The sequence below is a fragment of the Coregonus lavaretus genome (genome assembly GCF_964263955.1).
Source record: "Coregonus lavaretus genome assembly, chromosome: 26".
Classification (NCBI taxonomy): domain Eukaryota; kingdom Metazoa; phylum Chordata; class Actinopteri; order Salmoniformes; family Salmonidae; genus Coregonus; species Coregonus lavaretus.
Window position 1 is genome coordinate 35,895,526 of NC_140013.1, and position 19,281 is coordinate 35,914,806.

A 19,281-nucleotide genomic window follows, 5' to 3' on the forward strand; every position below is an offset into this window, starting at 1 on the left:
GGCCCACTATCAAGGACTGTGGCCTCCAGTGATGCCAACTTATCAATTTTGTTGCTAGATTTAGCAACTTTTCAGACTACCCTGACAACTATTTTTTCAAACAGCACCTAGCAACAAATTTAGCTACTTTTAAAAATGTATTTGAAACTTTTAGCAACTTTTGAAAATTGTCTCAAACGCTAAAATGCACGCATTTTCCCTCAAAATGACACAAAAAATGATTTTCTCTGTCACACACTAAGTCACAACACACGTGCATGGCTGCAAAAGTGCATTGTGAGTGACGTCAGCAGCAGGCGCTCAGCTCCTGCACAGGCAGCAGCAGGCCAGCCAAGCAGCACAACAACCTGGAGAGAGCTGGAGAGAGATGTCTAGTGCACTCATTATTATTTGAGTTAAGATGCTTGTTCAATAAGATAGCATATGTACCTTGTTATTAGCATGTACCTAGAATTATTGATCCGTTAGGTAGCATGTTAATTAACTACCAATGCACTGCTTAAAAATATAATTGCTCAGAATGTGTAGGTTTACTAGTTACTAAGGAAAAAATAAAATGTAATTGTTCAATAATGTGTAATGTATAATTGTTCAATAATTCAATGTGTTGTGTTTAAAAATATAAATATCTGATCATTTAAAATGTGTTGTGTTTATATTACTTTTACAAATAAAAATATGTGATAATAAACAAACAAATCTAAACTAACAAATGTCAAATCATATTTGTCGCCGAGACGCCAGTCAATTTGAGCAACGTTATTGTGTATTCTATGTAATGATGCAGTTTTACATTATTACATAATGACGTCATCACGCAATGACATCACAACGTCATTTAGCAACTTTTAGCAACAAATCGACCTGCCTCTAGCAATTTCCCCTGAAAATGAGTTGGCAACACTGGTGGCCTCTCCTTCTCTGTGGCCGACGTGAGTAAGACATTTAAGCATGTTAACCCCCACAAGGCTGCCAGCCCAGACTGTAAGAGGTGATTTGAAGGAGTCAGGCGCAGGAGGGTAAATCACAGAATACAGAGTTTATTCCATAGTACAAAGTTACGCTGGATAGCGTCAAACAGTCCAGTTCGCAAAACAGCCGCACTGGAACAAAACAGGCACACAGGCAAAATATAACCCGGCAATACAAAGTACACGTAGCTCAACCGAGCTACTCTCTCCTCACATTCAACAATCACCCACAAGGACAAGGGGGACAGAGGGAACACTTATACATGTACTAATGAGGGGAATATGAACCAGGTGTGTGTAATAGACAAGACAAAACAAATGGAATGATGAGATATGGAGCGGCAGTGGCTAGAAGGCCGGTGACGACGAACACCGAAGCCTGCCCGAACAAGGAGAGGAGGCAGCTTCGGAGGAAGTTGTGACACAGACGGCATCCCTAGCTGCGTCCTCAGAGCATGCACAGACCAGCTGGCTGGTGTGTTTACGGACATATTCAGTCTCTCCCTTTCCCAGTCTGCTGTCTCCACATGCTTCAAGATGGCCACCATTGTTCCTGTACCCAAGAAAGCAAAGGTAACTGAACTAAATGACTACCGCCCCGTAGCACTCACCTCTATCATGAAGTGCTTTGAGAGACTAGTCAAGGATCATATCACCTCTACCTTACCTGTCACCCTAGACCCGCTTCAATTTGCTTACCGCCCCAATAGATCCACAGACGATGCAATCGCCATCACACTGCACACTGCCCTATCCCATCTGGACAAGAGGAATACCTACTGTATGTAAGAATGCTGTTCATTGACTATAGCTCAGCATTCAACACCATAGTACCCTCCAAGCTCATCATTAAGCTTGAGGCCCTAGGTCTGAACCCCGCCCTGTGCAACTGGGTCCTGTACTTCCTGCGGGCCGCCCCCAGGTGGTGAAGGTAGGAAACAACATCTCCACTTCGCTGATCCTCAACACTGGGGCCCCACAAGGGTGAGTGCTCAGCCCCATCCTGTACTCCCTGTTCACCCATGCACGCCTCCAACTCAATCATCAAGTTTGCAGACGACACAACAGTAATAGGCTTGATTACCAACAATGACGAGACCGCCTACAGGGAGGAGGTGAGGGCGCTGGGAGTGTGGTGCCAGGAAAATAACCTCTCACTCAACTCAACAAAACAAAGGAGATGATTGTGGACTTCAGGAAACAGCAGAGGGTGCACCCCCCCATCCACATCGACGGGACCGCAGTGGAGAAGGTGGAAAGCTTCAAGTTCCTTGGCGTACACATCACCGACAAACTGAAATGGTCCACCCACGCAGACAGTGTGGTTCACTTTAATAATGTTTACATATCTTGCACTACTCATCTCATATGTATATACTGTATCTTAGTCCATGCCGCTCTGTCATTGCATGTCCATATATGTATATATTCTTGAATTCCATTCCTTACTTAGATTTGTGTGTATTGGGTATATGTTGTGACATTTTTAGATATTACTTGTTAGATATTACTGCACTGTCTGAGCTAGAAGCACAAGCATTTCGCTACACCCGCAATAACATCTGCTGAACACGTGTATGTGACAAGTAAAATTTTATTTTATTTGATTTGATGTGTGAAATGCTTCATAATGTATGTGATATCAACAGAGAGGTATATTTTCTGGGTGATTTAAATATTGACTGGGTTTCATCAAGCTGCCCACTCAAGAAAAAGCTTCAAACTGTAACTAGTGCCTGCAACCTGGTTCAGGTTATCAGTCAACTTACCAGGGTAGTTATAAAGAGTACAGAAAGAAAATCATCAATTATCATGTATTGATCCCAACTTTACTAATGCTGCAGAAATTTGCTTTAAAGCAGTATCCAAATCCATCGGCTGTAGTGAACACAATATAGTAGCCATATCTAGGAAAACCAAATTTCCAAAAGCTGGGCCTAATACAGTGTATAAGAGGTCATACACTATGTTTTGTAGTGATTCCTATGTTGTTGATGTGAATAATATTTGTTGGTCTGTGGTGTGTAATGACGAGCAACCAGACACTGCACTTGACACATTTATGAAATTGCTTATTCCAGTTACTAATAAGCATGTAAAAAACTGTTAGAGCCGCATGGATTGATGAGGGATCGAAAAATGTATGGTTGAGTGGGATGAGCCAAAAGTAATGGCAAATAAGTCTGGCTGCACAACCGATTGGCAAAGTACTGCAAATTGAGAAATCATGTGACTAAACTGAATAAAAAGGAGAAGAAACTAAACTATGAAACAAAAATAAATGACATAAAGAATGATAGTAAAAAGCTTTGGAGCACCTTAATTGAAATTTTGGGCAAAAAGGCAAACTCAGCTCTGTCATTCACTGAATCAGATTCATCACAAAACCCACTGATATTGCCAATTACTTTAATAAATGTTTTATTGGCAAGATTATTAAACTTAGGCATGACATGCCAGCAACAAATGCCGACACTACACATCCCAGTATAACTGATGAAATTATGAAAGACAAGCTTTATAATTTAGAATTACGTAAAGTGAGTGTGGAAGAAGTTAAACAATTATTATTGTCTATCAACAATGACAAGCCACCTGGGTCTGACAACTTGGATGGAAAATTACTGAGGATAATAGCAGACGATATTGCCACTCCTATTTGCCATATCTTCAATCTAAGCATACTAGAAAGTGTGTGCCCTCAGGTCTGGAGGGAAGCAAAAGTAATTCTGCTCAAATAGCTGACCAATCAGCCTGTTACCAACCCTTAGTAAACTTTTGGAAAAAATGGTGTTTGACCAGATACAGTGCTATTTTACTGTAAACAAATTGACAACAGACTTTCAGCACGCTTATAGGGAAGGACATTCAACAAGCTGAGAGAAATTGATAATAAAACGATACTGGGAGCTGTTTTGTTAGACTTCAGTGCGACCTTTGACATTATTGATCATAGTCTGCTGATGGAAAAACGTATGTGTTATTGCTTCACAACCCCTGCTATATTGTGGATAAAGAGTTACCTGTCTAACAGAACACAGAGGGTGTTCTTTAATGGAAGCCACTCCAACATAATCCAGGTAGAATCAGGAATTCCCCAGGGCAGCTGTCTAGGAACTGTACATTTTTCAATCTTTACTAATGACATGCCACTGGCCTTGAGTAAAGCTGGTGTGTCTATGTAAGCAAATTACTCAACACTATACACGTCAGCTACTACAGCGAGTGAAATCACTGCAACACTTAACAAAGGCTGCAGTTAGTTTCAGAATGGGTGGCAAGGAATAAGCTACTCCTAAATATTTCAAAAACTAAAAGCATTGTATTTGGGACAAATCATTCACTAAACCCTAAACCTCAACTAAATCTTGTAATGAATAATGTGGCAATTGAGCAAGTTGAGGTGACTAAACTGCTTGGAGTAACCCTGGATTGTAAATTGTCATGGTCAAAACATGTTAATACAACAGTAGCTAAGATGGGGATAAGTCTGTCCATAATAAAGTGTTGCTCTGCCTTTTTAACAACACTATCAACAAGGCAGGTCCTACAGGCTTTAGTTTTGTCACACCTGGACTACTGTTCAGTCGTGTGGTCAGATGCCACAAAGAGGGACCTCTGAAAATTATAATTTGCTCAGAACAGGGCAGCACGGCTGGCCCTTAAATGTACACTGAGAGCTAACATTAATAATATGCATGTAAATCTCTCATGGCTCAAACTGGAGGAGAGATTGACTTCATCACTACTTGTTTTTGTAAGAACTGTTGACATGCTGAATGCACCATGGTGTCTGTTTAAACTACTAGCACACAGCTCGGCTACCCATGCATACCCCACAAGGCATGCCACCAAAGGTCTCTTCACAATCCCCAAGTCAAGAACAGACTATGGGAGGCGCACAGTACTACATAGAGCCATGGCTACATGGAACTCTATTCCACATCAGGTAACTGATGCAAGCAGTAGAATCAGATTTAAAAAATAGATACAAAATAAACCTTATGGAACAGCGGGGACTGTGAAGAGACACACACACAGGCACAGACACACATGATAAGACACACACTCTACACACACGTACACATGGATGTTGTATTGTAAATATGTGATAATGGAGTAGTGGCCTGAGGGAACACACTCAATGTATTGGGGAAAGTGTTATGAAATGTAATGTCATGTAATATCTTAAACTATATATAACTGCCTTAATGTTGCTGGACCTCAGGAAGAGTAGCTGCTACCTTGGCAGGAACTAATGGGGATCCTTAATAAATACACATACAAATACAAAATAAAACCTCCTGGCTTTTATGAGAACCTATATAAACGATATGCTTATTTTGCATTTATTCTACAATGCATTACGTACTTATTGGTCATGGAAAGATTGTTGGTCATTGAGGAACTATAGTATCCTCATTTGAAAATATTACATGAAGCATCAAATAACAGTTTTATACAGGTCAATTGAATCTGGGGCACATTGTGTCCCAATGTTCAATCTTAACATTGAGCATGAGGTCCACAACGTGATTTGGAGCTTGATAATGTGCATATTACAGTTAACAAGCTCTGTTTAAACTGTGTTTTGTTGACTTGTCAGCAGACACCTGATAGGAATGAACATTCATTCCTAGTTAGTTGACTCCCATAAGGATTTATTCAGTGTGCTGTGTATACAATAGACAACAAATGTGTAGTATTGTCATCTTCTACAGTGCCTGAACAGAAAATAAAATATATCTTTACATATAACAGTAGTTACATTTCTGTAATGAGCTCTGTAGCGTGAGGTCCTCTCTCTGTCTCCTCTGTTACAACTCAAATGAAGCTTAGAGATGTTGCTCCGACAAAGCACCCAATGGAATTAGACGACACAGTGGTGTCATCATAACCTTCACCTCATTGGCTGCCTCGGTGAACAGATGTTATTTGAGGGTCTCTCCTCACCTTAGGCCTTGTTATTGAAGAGTACACTTACCAACCATGTGTATACTGTAGCAACCACAATGTTTACTTTCTTTGAAACTTTGCTCATTAGGTTAATGACTGCTTTGTTTACAGCAGAGTTGATAGGAAGGGTGCGGCACACATACTTCTCTCCTGGGTCCTTCTACCTCTCTACTTAGCACTGGTAATGGACCTCTAGGGAATGGCTGACCTCAAGAGCCTCAGGTTATTGTGTCAGCCATCTGTGAAAGAGTGGCAATATTTGACCAACTATAGTTGGGGTCAACTCAGCTGGAATGGCTTTGGTCACACTGTACTTTTTCTTTAGGTGGCCCAAATGTGTTGCATGAAATTCACATTTTGAGATGGCCAAAACTTTGTTCTGACTCAATGGGACAAGTTGGGGGAAAGTTTAATCAACTTAAAAGTATGTGTTAAGGAAATTCTTCATGAGACAAGTTAATCACCTATGTATTCTTTTGTTGACAGATTGCGGTTTTAAATGATTTATTTAGTTTGAGACAAGTAAATAAATGTTGTACATATCAAATGAATGGACCAGACAGCTCTTTCAAATCTATCAACACTAACCATCAGAGTGACTATCATAAATCATGTTTTCTTTTGTCTGTTTCCAGCTATGGCTTCCTCCTGCATTCTCCTGTCTGAAGTGCAGTTCCAGTGTTCTACGGTATCTGTCTGGATGTGTTCACTGAGCCAGTGTCCATCCCATGTGGACACAACTACTGCAAGGCCTTTATCAAAGGATGTTGGGATAGCACTGACCTGTACCAGTGTCCAATGTGTAAAAAGACACTGGCGTCTTTCAAAAAACACAAGATCAGGAGAACTTGGAAGACAGCATGAGAGACCCCTGGAGCTGTTCTGTAGAAGAGACCAGACATGTGTGTGTCAGTTCTGCAGTGAGACAGACCACAAGACGCAACACTGTCCCTATAGAGGAAGAGTATGGGAAGAGGAAGGCTCAGATGAGGAAGACTAAGGGTAAAGTTCAGAAGATGATCCAGGAGAAACTTCAGAAGGTTAAGCAGATCGCACATGCAGTAGAACTCAGCAAGAGAGATGCAGAGAGAAAGATGGCAGACAGGGTGCAGATCTTCACTGCTCTGTTGTACTCCATTGAGAATAGCCAGGCTCAGCTCATTGTGGAGATTGAGAAGAAACTTAAAGCAGACGTAAAGGCGGGCTGAAGGTTGCATTGAAGAGCTGGAGCAGGATGTCACTGAGCCACAGAGTAGATGCAAATGTTGAGGACCCTCTACTCCTCCTCCAGAGCTCCCCCATCTATCTGCACCCTTCAAATGTTATTTGACACATGCTTCTTACAAAACAGGTGTAGACTATCAGTGAAATGGTTACTTACGGGGCCCTTCCCAGCAATGCAGAGAGAAACATCAAAAAAATAATAGGAAAAATAAATAATAACACAAGGAATAAATCCACAAGGAGTAATGATAACTTGGCTACATACTGTACACGGGGTGCCAGTACCGAGTCGATATGCAATTGGGTACGAGGCAATTGAGGTAGATACAGTGCCTTCGGAAAGTATTCCTACCCCTTGACTTTTTCCACATTTTGTTACTTTACAGCTTTATTCTAAAGTGGATTCAATTGTTTTTTCTCTCTCATTAATCTACACACAATACCCCACGATGACAAAGCAAAAACTGGTTTCTAGAAATGTTTGCAAAAAAAAACAAAAAAACAACTGAAATTATTTGGAAGGGTACACACCTGTCTATATAAGGTCCCACAGTTGACAGTGCATGTCAGAGCAAAAACCAAGCCATGAGGTCGAAGGAATTGTCCGTATAGCTCCGAGACAGGATTTTGTTGAGGCACAGATCTGGGGAAGGCTACAACAAAATGTCTGCAGCATTGTAGGTCCCCAAGAACACAGTGGCCTCCATCATTCTTAAATGGAAGAGGTTTGGAACCACCACGACTCTTCCTAGAGCTGTCCACCCGGCCAAACTGAGCAATCAGGGGAGAAGGACCTTGGTCAGGGAGGTGAATGGTCAATGGTCACTCTGACAGAGCTCCAGAATTCCTCTGTGGAATTTCTCTGCAGCACTCCACCAATCAGGCCTTTATGGTAGAGAGGCCAGACGGAAGCCACTCCTCAGTAAAAGGCACATGACAGCCCGCTTGGAGTTTGCCAAAAGGCACCTAAAGGACTCTCAGATCATGAGAAACAAGATTCTCTGGTCTCATGAAACCAATTTAAGTCTTTGGCCTGAATGCCAATTGTCACATCTGGAGGAAATCTGGCACCATCCCTACGGTGAAGCATGGTGGTGGCAGCATCATGCTGTGGGGATGTTTTTCAGCGGCAGGGATTGGGAGGCTAGTCAGGATCAAGGGAAAGACGAACGGAGCAAAGTACAGAGAGATCCTTGATGAAAACCTACTCCAGAGCACTCAGGACCTCAGACTGGGGCAAAGGTTCACCTTCTAACAGGACAACGACCCTAAGCACACAGCCAAGACAATGCAGGAGTGGCTTCGGGACAAGTCTCTGAATGTCCTTGAGTGGCCCAGTCAGAACCCGGACTCAAACCCGATCTAACATCTCTAGAGAGACCTGAAAATCGCTGTGCAGCGTCGCTCCCCATCCAACTTGACAGAGCTTGAGAGGATCTGCAGAGAAGAATGGGAGAAACTCCCCAAGTACAGGTGTGCCAAGCTTGTAGCGTCATACCCAAGAAGACTTGAGGCTGTAATCGCTGCCAAAGGTGCTTCAACAAAGTACTGAGTAAAGGGTCTGAATACTTATGTAAATGTAATATTAAAGTTTTTATTTATTTATACATTTGCACACAAAAAATAAAACCTGTCTTTGCTCTGTCATTATAGGGTATTGTGTGTAGATTGATGAGGGGAACAAAACAATTGAATCCATTTTAGAATAAGGCTGTAACATAACAAAATGTGGAAAAGGTCAAGGTGTCTAAATACTTTCCGAATGTACTGTATCCTTTTAGAATGTGGAGGCCAGGTCCCAAATCTACTCATTCACTGGCTGCACCTTCACTGAGATACTCTACCTAGTACTCTCTTCACCCTATGATTCTTCTAACACAGCTCCACACATCATTACATTTACATTTACATTTTAGTCATTTAGCAGACGCTCTTATCCAGAGCGACTTACAGTTAGAGAGTGCATACATTATTTAATTTTTTTATCTCTTCCATTAAGTATTTCTGAGTTTAGTGAACAGGGAATTCAGTAACACAGAAACAAAGAACATGCACAATATCAATGTGTATTTTATATTCTGAATAAGTTAGTATGTTATCAGTTGATTAGATTGTATAATTAAGCAATAAGGCCCTGGGGGGGGGGGGGGGGGGGGTGCTATATGGCCAATATACCACGGCTAAGGGCTGTTTTTACGCACGACGCAACGCAGAGTGACTGGATACAGCCCTCAGCCGTGGTATATTGGCCATGTACCACAAACCCCCAAGGTGCCTTATTGCTATTATAAACTGGTTACCAATGTCATTAGAACAGCTCAAATATTTGAAGAACACCTTTCTGATGTCGAAACACTTTTTTTTCTATTTCGTGATTAATGACTTCTTATACAGACCTCTTAATCTTTGTCACACTTTCTTAAGAGTGTATCTGATTCTAAACACACACTAACACACAGCACAGAAAGGTAGAGTTTGAGTTATAGTGATATTGATAGTGACCAATCAGAAATCTGCCAGAGGATGCTCCTAAACCATTAACCATATTAACAGGTACAACAATCTCACTAACGGTGAGAACAAATCCACATACAGTACCTTCAGAAACATTTCTACATTTTGTTGTGTTACAGCCTGAATTTAAAATGTATTACTTTTTTTTATGTTACTGGCCTACACAGAATACCCCATAATGTCAAAGTGGAATTATGTTTAAGACATTTTGACAAATTAATTAAAAATAAAAAGCTTAAATGTCTTGAGTCAATAAGTATTCAACACCTTTGTTATGGCAAGTCTAAATAGGTTCAGGAGTAATAATACGCTTAACAAGTCACATAATAAGTTGCATAGACTCACTCCGTGTGCAATAATAGTGTTTAGCATGATTTTTGAATGACTACCTCATCTCTGTACCCCACAAAGACCAGGTAGATTTTCCAATGCCTCGCAAAGAAGTGCACCTATTGGTAGATGGGAAAAATATAAAAAAGCAGACATTGAATATCCCTTTGAGCATGCTGAAGTTATTGATTAGACCCTGGATGGTGTATCAATACACCCAGTCATTACAAAGATACAGGCGTCCTTCCTAACACAGTTGCCGGAGAGGAAGGAAACCACTCAGGGATTTCATCATGAGACCAATGGTAACTTTAAAACAGTTACAGAGTTTAACGGCTGTGACAGGAGAAAACTGAGGATGGATCAACAACATTGTAGTTACTCCACAATACTAACCTAATTGACAAGAAGGAAGCATGTACAGAGTAAAAATATTCCAAAACATGCATCCTGTTTGCAACAAGGCACTAAAGGAATACTGCAAGAAATGTTGGGCAAATCCAATACAACACATTACTGAGTACAACTCTTCATATTTTCAAGCATAGTGGTGGCTCCATCATGTTATGGGTATGCTAACGACTGGGACATTTTTCAGGATAAAAAAGAAACTAAATGGAGCTAAGCACAGGCAAAATCCTAGAGGAAAACCTGGTTCAGTGTGCTTTCCACCAGACATTGGGAGATTAATTCACCTTTCAGCAGGACAATAACCTAAAACACAAGGCCAAATCTACAATGGAGTTGCTTACCAAGAAGACAGTCAAAGTTCCTGAGTGACTGAGTTTTAGTTTTGACTTAAATCTACTTGAAAACCTATGGCAAGATCTGAAAATGGTTGTCTAGCAATGATCAACAACCAATTTAACAGAGCTTGAAGAATTTTTAAAAGAATAATGGGCAAATGTTGCACAATCCAATGTTGCACAAACTCACAGCTGTAATTGCTGCCAACGATGCTTCTACAAAGTAGTGACTCAGGGGTGTGAATACTTACTGTATGTAAATTAGATATTTCTGTGTTTAATTTTCAATATATTTGCAAAAAATTCTAAAAACATGTTTTTACTTTGTCATTATGGGGTATTGTGTGTAGTTGGGTTAGAAAAAAATCAAGGTAATCCATTATGAATTCAGGCTGTAATACAACAACATCTGGATAAGGGGTATTAATACTTTCTGAAGGCACTATACATTGTTGCTACATCTGGTTTAATGCATTATACTTCAGCCTCTGAAATATATGTTTGTCACGGATTCAGCCGAGGCTGCTCCTCCTCCTTGCTCGGGCAGGCTTTGGCGTTCGTCGTCGCCGGAGTACTAGCTGCTACCGATCTATGTTTCCGTGTTCTACTTGTCTTGTCTTTATTGTTCACACCTGGTTCCCATTATGTATTGTTACTTCCCTATTTAACCCTCTGGATCCCACTGTATTTTGTTCATGTTTGGTTGTCGTCTGGTGATCGGGTTTGTTTCCTCCCTGCGTGGAGGTTATGTTATTTATGTTACCTACGAGTAAAGTACGTTTTCGATTAGCTCTGTGTCCTGCGCCTGACTTCGTCCTACCGCATCACACTGACCGCCTGACAATTTTTTGGTTGTAAACCAGTCCCTGACAAGTAAATGTAATAAAATAAAGTAAAATACAACTTGCTGAAAGGCACACTGGGAAATACAGTGGGGAGAACAAGTGTTTGACACACTGCCGATTTTGCAGGTTTTCCTACTTACAAAGCATGTAGAGGTCTGTAATTTTTATCATAGGTACACTTCAACTGTGAGAGATGGAATCTAAAACAAAAATCCAGAAAATCACATTGTATGATTTTTAAGTAATTAATTTGCATTTTATTGCATGACATAAGTATTTGATACATCAGAAAAGCAGAACTTAATATTTGATACAGAAACCTTTATTTGCAATTACAGAGATCATACGTTTCCTGTAGGTCTTGACCAGGTTTGCACAATCTGCAGCAGGGATTTTGGCCCACTCCTCCATACAGACCTTCTCCAGATCCTTCAGATTTCGGGGCTGTCGCTGGGCAATACGGACTTTCAGCTCCCTCCAAAGATGTTCTATTGGGTTCAGGTCTGGAGACTGGCTAGGCCACTCCAGGACCTTGAGATGCTTCTTACGGAGTCACTCCTTAGTTGCCCTGGCTTTGTGTTTCGGGTCGTTGTCATGCTGGAAGACCCAGCCACGACCCATCTTCAATGCTCTTACTGAGGGAAGGAGGTTGTTGGCCAAGATCTCGCGATACATGGCCCCATCCATCCTCCCCTCAATACGGTGCAGTCGTCCTGTCCCCTTTGCAGAAAAGTATCCCCAAAGAATGATGTTTCCACCTCCATGCTTCACGGTTGGGATGTTGTTCTTGGGGTTGTACTCATCCTTCTTCTTCCTCCAAACACGGCGAGTGGAGTTTAGACCAAAAAGCTATTTTTTTGTCTCATCAGACCACATGACCTTCTCCCATTCCTCCTCTGGATCATCCAGATGGTCATTGGCAAACTTCAGACGGGCCTGGACATGCGCTGGCTTGAGCAGGGGGACCTTGCGTGCGCTGCAGGATTTTAATCCATGACGGCGTAGTGTGTTACTAATGGTTTTCTTTGAGACTGTGGTCCCAGCTCTTTTCAGGTCATTGACCTGGTCCTGCCATGTAGTTCTGGGCTGATACCTCACCTTCCTCATGATCATTGATGCCCCACAAGGTGAGATCTTGCATGGAGCCCCAGACCGAGGGTGATTGACCGTCATCTTGAACTTCTTCCATTTTCTAAAAATTGCGCCAACAGTTGTTGCCTTCTCACCAAGCTGCTTGCCTATTGTCCTGTAGCCCATCCCAGCCTTGTGCAGGTCTACAATTTTATCCCTGATGTCCTTACACAGCTCTCTGGTCTTGGCCATTGTGGAGAGGTTGGAGTCTGTTTGATTGAGTGTGTGGACAGCTGTCTTTTATACAGGTAATGAGTTCAAACAGGTGCAGTTAATACCGGTAATGAGTGGAGAACAGGAGGGCTTCTTAAAGAAAAACGAACACTTCTGTGAGAGCCGGTATTCTTACTGGTTGGTAGGTGATCAAATAATTATGTCATGCAATAAAATGCAAATTAATTACTTAAAAATCATACAAAGTTCTGGATTTTTGTTTTAGATTCCGTCTCTCACAGTTGAAGTGTACCTATGATAAAAATTACAGACCTCTACATGCTTTGTAAGTAGGAAAACCTGCAAAATCGGCAGTGTATCAAATACTTGTTCTCCCCACTGTATGTTATGGAGAACATATCTATTTTAAGCCAACACAGTATTTGAAGTTGTGGTTCTCAGCCATCTAAACTGGTTGTTTGATCAATTTATAAATACATTTTACATTGAGCAAACTCGCTTCCAATGGTCAAGGATAGGGTATGGGTTTAGAAGACAGGTCAAGATAAGGCAGGGGTTAGGGTTTTGACATTTTCTTGCATGGAGGCCAGAGCAAGAGTTACAAAAGGCAAATGGGAAGAGCTAAAGGCGCAGTTGGCGTTTATTGTCATGAATCTTTCCCTTGAGGCAAAACTAAGCGGTTTCCGCTAGATTATCCTTAGTTGTTGTTGTCATAATTAAACAGAGAGGCTAATGAGTGTAAACATTATAGTCAAAAGAGATCATTAGGCCCTGATATGATAAAATAAGATGCCGATAATTAAGTCCTCATCTATTAACAACATTACCTTTAATGAGTTGTTAATATATAAATATGTACTTATTTTCTCACTTTAATTAAATCCAAATGAAAATTATATTCTTTACCACAACTCTTTATAATGGTGGATTTGTCTAATTGTCCTTCAGTTCACACACAGACTGCTTATAAAACGTTGTTAAAAGCAGAGGTACAATTGGTGTTTGGTGTTATCGATGTTGGTACAGTGGGTGTTCAGTATTATTGATGTTGGTACAGTGGGTGTTCAGTATTATTGATGTTGGTACAGTGGGTGTTCAGTATTATTGATGTTGGTACAGTGGGTGTTCAGTATTATCGATGTTGGTACAGTGGGTGTTCAGTATTATCGATGTTGGTACAGTGGGTGTTCAGTATTATCGATGTTGGTACAGTGGGTGTTCAGTATCATTGATGTTGGTACAGTGGGTGTTCAGTATTATTGATGTTGGTACAGTGGGTGTTCAGTATTATTGATGTTGGTACAGTGGGTCTTCAGTATTATTGTAAATTATCGTCAGGGAGGTATAAAATGACCAGGAAAGTTGTTTAGTTTGAGATGGTCTTGCCTTGGTCAATGTTTGGTTTACAACTTAATTTTGTATCTTCGGATAACTTATGGATTTTATATAAATTTTCCATTTCAGTAATCTGTATGTTTTCTCCTCCAGACACACAGAGGCTCAAATGGGTTTTTCTGTGCGCCTTTACAATGGAACGGAATCATCAGATGATGGATTCTACATCACAGCCTTCCACACAACGGGCAATAAGAACTACCTTATCCTAGCTCTATCTATAATATACATCATCACTCTAATGGGTAACTTTGATCTGTTAGCAGTCTTCATTATGAACCCAAGCCTTCAAAATCCAAAATATGTTGCAGTGTGCAATTTAGCCGTGGTGGACATCTCTTTGAACAGTGTTGTCATCCCCCAGATGGTGCCGGTATTTGTGTTCAATCTGAACTACGTCTCCTTTGGGACGTGTTTATCTCAGATGTTCTTCATGCATTTATTTGGTGACATGGAGTCCTTCTCCCTTGCTCTCCTAGCGGATGACCGTGTGATAGCCATCTGTTTCCCTCTGCATTACCTCACTATCAACACCAACCTGAGGATGCTGCTCATCCTGGTAGGGATCTGGACCCTGGCCTTCCTCCTGGAGGTCTACCCTGTCGCCCTGGCCTCTAGGCTGTCTTACTGTGCCTCCGGGGTGGTGCAGAGCTGCTGCTGTGAGCACGGCCCTGTACACAGACTGGCCTGCTCTGACATCTCTTTCAACAGGAAACTAGCGACAGCGAAAACTCTGGCTGTTCTTCATCATCTTCACCTGTGGTGGCGGTGATGAAGATCGCCTCGACCACCCAGCGGGGCAAAGCCTTCCACACCTGTCTCACCCACCTGCTGCTGGTCCTGGTGTACTACCTCCCTGTCATCGTGGCCTACGTCCTAGGTAAACACAGGGATGACTGTACACTTCAAAATCAAATCGAATGTATTCGTCACATTCACAGTTTACAGCAGGCATAAAAGGTTTAGTGAAATGCTCATGCGTTTATCACCACACCTTTTATCCCTGCTGTAAACTGCATGCTCCCTAAGTGTAGGTCAGGAATAAAGGAGGACTCTGACACATTTGCCCCAAGTGTGTATATATTGTACTGTAGAAACTGTCATTCAAAATAGCAGTCACACATTACATTTTAGTCATTTAGCAGACACTCTTATCCAGTGCGACTTACATGAGCAACTAGGGTTAAATGCCTTGCTCAAGTGCACATAAACAGATTTTTCAACTAGTCGGTTCGGGTATTCAAACCAGCAACCTTTCGGTTACTGGCCCAACACTCTTAACCACTAGGCACATTTGAGTTAACCCGTTGCAGGTGCGTGGGAATAATGCAATAAAGAAAAGGTAACAGACTCGGGAGCATACAGCATTTCGCAGTGCACAATTTCCTTCTTATTTTTGCAGAATATGATCATTTACTGTTAATATTATCAATCATCGTCTCAAAGCCACTGGATGTGTGTATGTTTGTCCCTTCCCTCCTAGGTAACCTGCGCGTGGTGCAGTCCTCAGACCTCCTCACTGTGTCTGTTACCCTGCCACCCATGCTCAACCCTATCATCCACAGCCTAAAGACAGAGGAACTGCGGGATAAAAAATTTTGTAAAGACAAAAGTTACTCCTCACAAATGAGGAGAGTTGTTGATCTTATGTTTTCAGATCTTTAGTTTGGGTTCAATTCTGCAGCAAAAACTCAAGTCAAGATATAAGAAATGTTTCCAAGGCAACTTTCTCCTTTGTATATCCTTCATTTCAGCATTTTTCTGTTGATACTGTTTTATAAACACACTAACTCTTAAGATAATTGCAACAAAACTATTTCTGTCGATGCTTCTGTTGAACACAATATTTGCAGATAATAGATTTAACATACTTTATTGGGGTAAATACGATTAAATCTCTATTTCAGAGAGACATTTTTATGCCACAGCTGTAATTGTGGAGTGTTTATATATTATAATAACATCAATTATTGGATGGATTAATGTTGCAAACATCATAAAGCTACTGTATTAACAGAAAGGTACAGTACAACATGTTGAGGTAAAATCATTCTGATAACTGACAGTGTGATAACTGACAGCACAGGGCATGATAAGTGAGTACAGGTATCTGTCACATATAGTGATCATCACATACAATTATGGTATAAAGAGTAGAGTTTAAATGCAAAGTATCTAGATATACAGTATTTATGTTGAAAGAGTTCAACTCTAATTAAATTAAATAGCATACATTAATTAGTTCCACTAGATGGAACTAAAACACATTCACTGGCAGAGCCATAATGTAGGGCTCTGTTCACAGGTAAAATGGGTAACACTTTATAATACATTTCATGAATAAGGATTAATAAATTATTTATAAACCTGTAATAAATACATATTTGTAAACATGTGTAAGCATTCGTAAGCATGTATAAGCATTATAATCATTTTCGTAAGCATTTCTGTGAACAATTATGTATTTATTTTTAATATATTCAGTATAAGGTAACATACAAGCAGTTAATACAAGCAGTATGCAGGGGGAGAAACATCGAAATAAAAGAGAGACAACATGAGGAATAAATCTATTAAAGGATCTAAAAACACACAGAGTCACAGTTCTTCTATTCTGTGGTGAATAAACATAGCTATTACAAGGAGCAGTGTAGTTACACGTTTGGGACACAGCATAAGAGCAGGGCATAGAGCAGGGCATAGAGCAGGGCATAGAGCAGGGCATAGAGCAGGGCATAGAGCAGGGCATAGAGCAGGGCATAGAACAGGGCATAGAACAGGGCATATTGGAAGGATCTTATTTAGAATTTTTCCTAAAACGTCAAAGACATGTTTCCAAAGAGATCCACAGTTAAACAGTGCCAAAACATTTGCAGAACGTTTCCTATTTCAGAACAAGATCATTTGTAACATTGATTATTATCTACAAGCTATATTTTAAATCTATGCTCAGGCGTGAAATAGGTCCAGCTGATGGGAAAGGGTTTTAGATGAAGAAGAAATGTTACCATTGGCCAGTCCGAATTGAGCCCAAGGTTCTCTAGGTCTCTTTCCCACTTCTTTGTGATAGGGAGGGTGTTGACATTATGTGAGGATAATTTATTATAAATTAAGGATACAAGCCCAGTTATTCTGGTAGACAAGATCAACTTTGCAATAAGGCGAGAGCCTGGAAAGGCATCCCATGGTACACCATACATTTTCAGAGCTGTACATCCAAAACATACATTATCATACATCAAAACATACATTATCATACATTATCATACATCCCAAACATACACTATCACACATCCGAAACATACATTATCGTACATTATCATACATCCCAAACATACACTATCAGCCTCTGATTCACTTATTCGTTTTTGGTTACATAACATGCAACTCTGTTATGACAGTGATGAATGCTAACATGTACAATTACCAGTGAATAGCGTCACATATAAACATACCGTGTAGAGCACCAGTACCTGATCAATTTATTGGTATTATGCTAGAGGTGTTTTGTTTGACCATTTTCTTCAAAAACCCTTTGATTTCCTCAGTATTCAAAACATAAATGATTGGATTGAGCATGGGAGGGAGAGCCGAAGCAAGAGACAAACAGATGATCCTGGCGTTGGGGTGAAGAGAGTAGGTCACCGCAGCAATGTATGTGGATATATATGGAAGAAAGAAAAGTGCTACTATTAGAAGGTGTGATATACAAGTCTTCAGAGCCTTCAAACGGCCCTCCCAGGTAGTAATTCTAAACAGGGCAAGTAAAATACACACATAAGACAGGACTATGAAAACTAACGGTACATGAAGGAATAGTACTGTATTCACTTTTGCCATGATGGAATTGGCTGAATTGTCATTGCAGGCCATTCTGTACAAAGGCCCATGATCACAGAAATAACTGTCAATGACTATGGTTTTACAGTAAGACAGTCTAGTGATCAGCATCGTGGTTGTGCCAGTGATGACCACATCGACGACCCACATCCCTGTAATCATGACAGACATGGTGGTGTTAGTGAGCAGAGTGTGGTATCTCAGAGGCAAGCATATGGCAACAAACCTATCACATGCCAGAACAACAAGGGTTATAGACTGCAAAGCAATAAAGAAGAACACAAAAAACATATTGGCCAGACATGATTCATAGGTGATGTATTGTGAATCAAAAAGAAAGGTCTTAATCAGGTTTGGAATTAGTGCACTGCTCTCACCTAAGTCAGCTACCGCTAAATTTAAAATGGCAATGTACTTTGGGATGTGAAGACTGCGTTGAGTGAATATTATGAACATTACAATGGAGTTCCCACAAACAGCAACTATATAGGCAAAGCACAAGAACATATAGTAAAATTTGGCATGAGGAATATCATGGAAGCCATTGATGATGAAATATTGAGGACGCACAAAAGAGCTGTTTTGCTTGATGATGTTTATCATGGAGCTCATTGCAGCGCAGGTCATCAGGTATTGTTTGCATCAACCTGTAATTTAAAAATACATAAATTAAATAATTTCATTAAGAAGTACATTAGGCCTGCACTCATTTTATTAGTCATTTCACACACGTTGTAACCGTATAATAGAATGCAATGTTCATTAATTACTTAACTAAATTATAGTCTTGTTCTACGTCTAACATGTTGAGATACAGGGGCCTTCTCAGATATATGATGTATTGTCTAAACCAGAGTAGGCTAAATATTACAAACTAGCCATTTGATCAAATCACAGTAAATGTTACTGATTCAAACTTACCAACAGATGGAGTCAGTGGCAAGAAATTGAGCCAAGCATTCACTGTAATTGCAGGTGAAGGTCTGTTGTTTGCAGGCGAGCCACTTAACTGTGGTTAAAAGTCTATGCCATGTGTCATTTTATATGTATGTGTCCTTTGCTGTAAATGTCTGTCATAGGATATTGAAAACACCCAGGAGAATGACGTAATCATAGTTGAACTGGCACTGGAGCTGTACAGCGTATCAACTAAAG

At 40.6% G+C, this 19,281-nt stretch overlaps 1 protein-coding gene and 1 pseudogene across 2 annotated transcripts; one reads left to right on the forward strand and one right to left on the reverse strand.

Moving 5' to 3' along the window:
• Nucleotides 1-14,395: 14,395 nt before the first annotated feature.
• LOC311101927 (olfactory receptor 1L4-like) lies at nt 14,396-15,916 on the forward strand (annotated as a pseudogene). The gene is made up of 2 exons: nt 14,396-15,166; nt 15,770-15,916. The product of its transcript is annotated as an olfactory receptor 1L4-like (transcript).
• A 1,847-nt stretch (nt 15,917-17,763) lies between these two features.
• Nucleotides 17,764-18,738, reverse strand: LOC311102010 (olfactory receptor 51L1-like; the record flags this gene model as incomplete). Its single annotated transcript, XM_084143230.1, has 1 exon — nt 17,764-18,738. One exon carries the CDS (start codon nt 18,736-18,738, stop codon nt 17,764-17,766), a length of 975 nt encoding a protein of 324 aa, XP_083999356.1.
• Between the last annotated feature and the right edge of the window lie 543 nt (nt 18,739-19,281).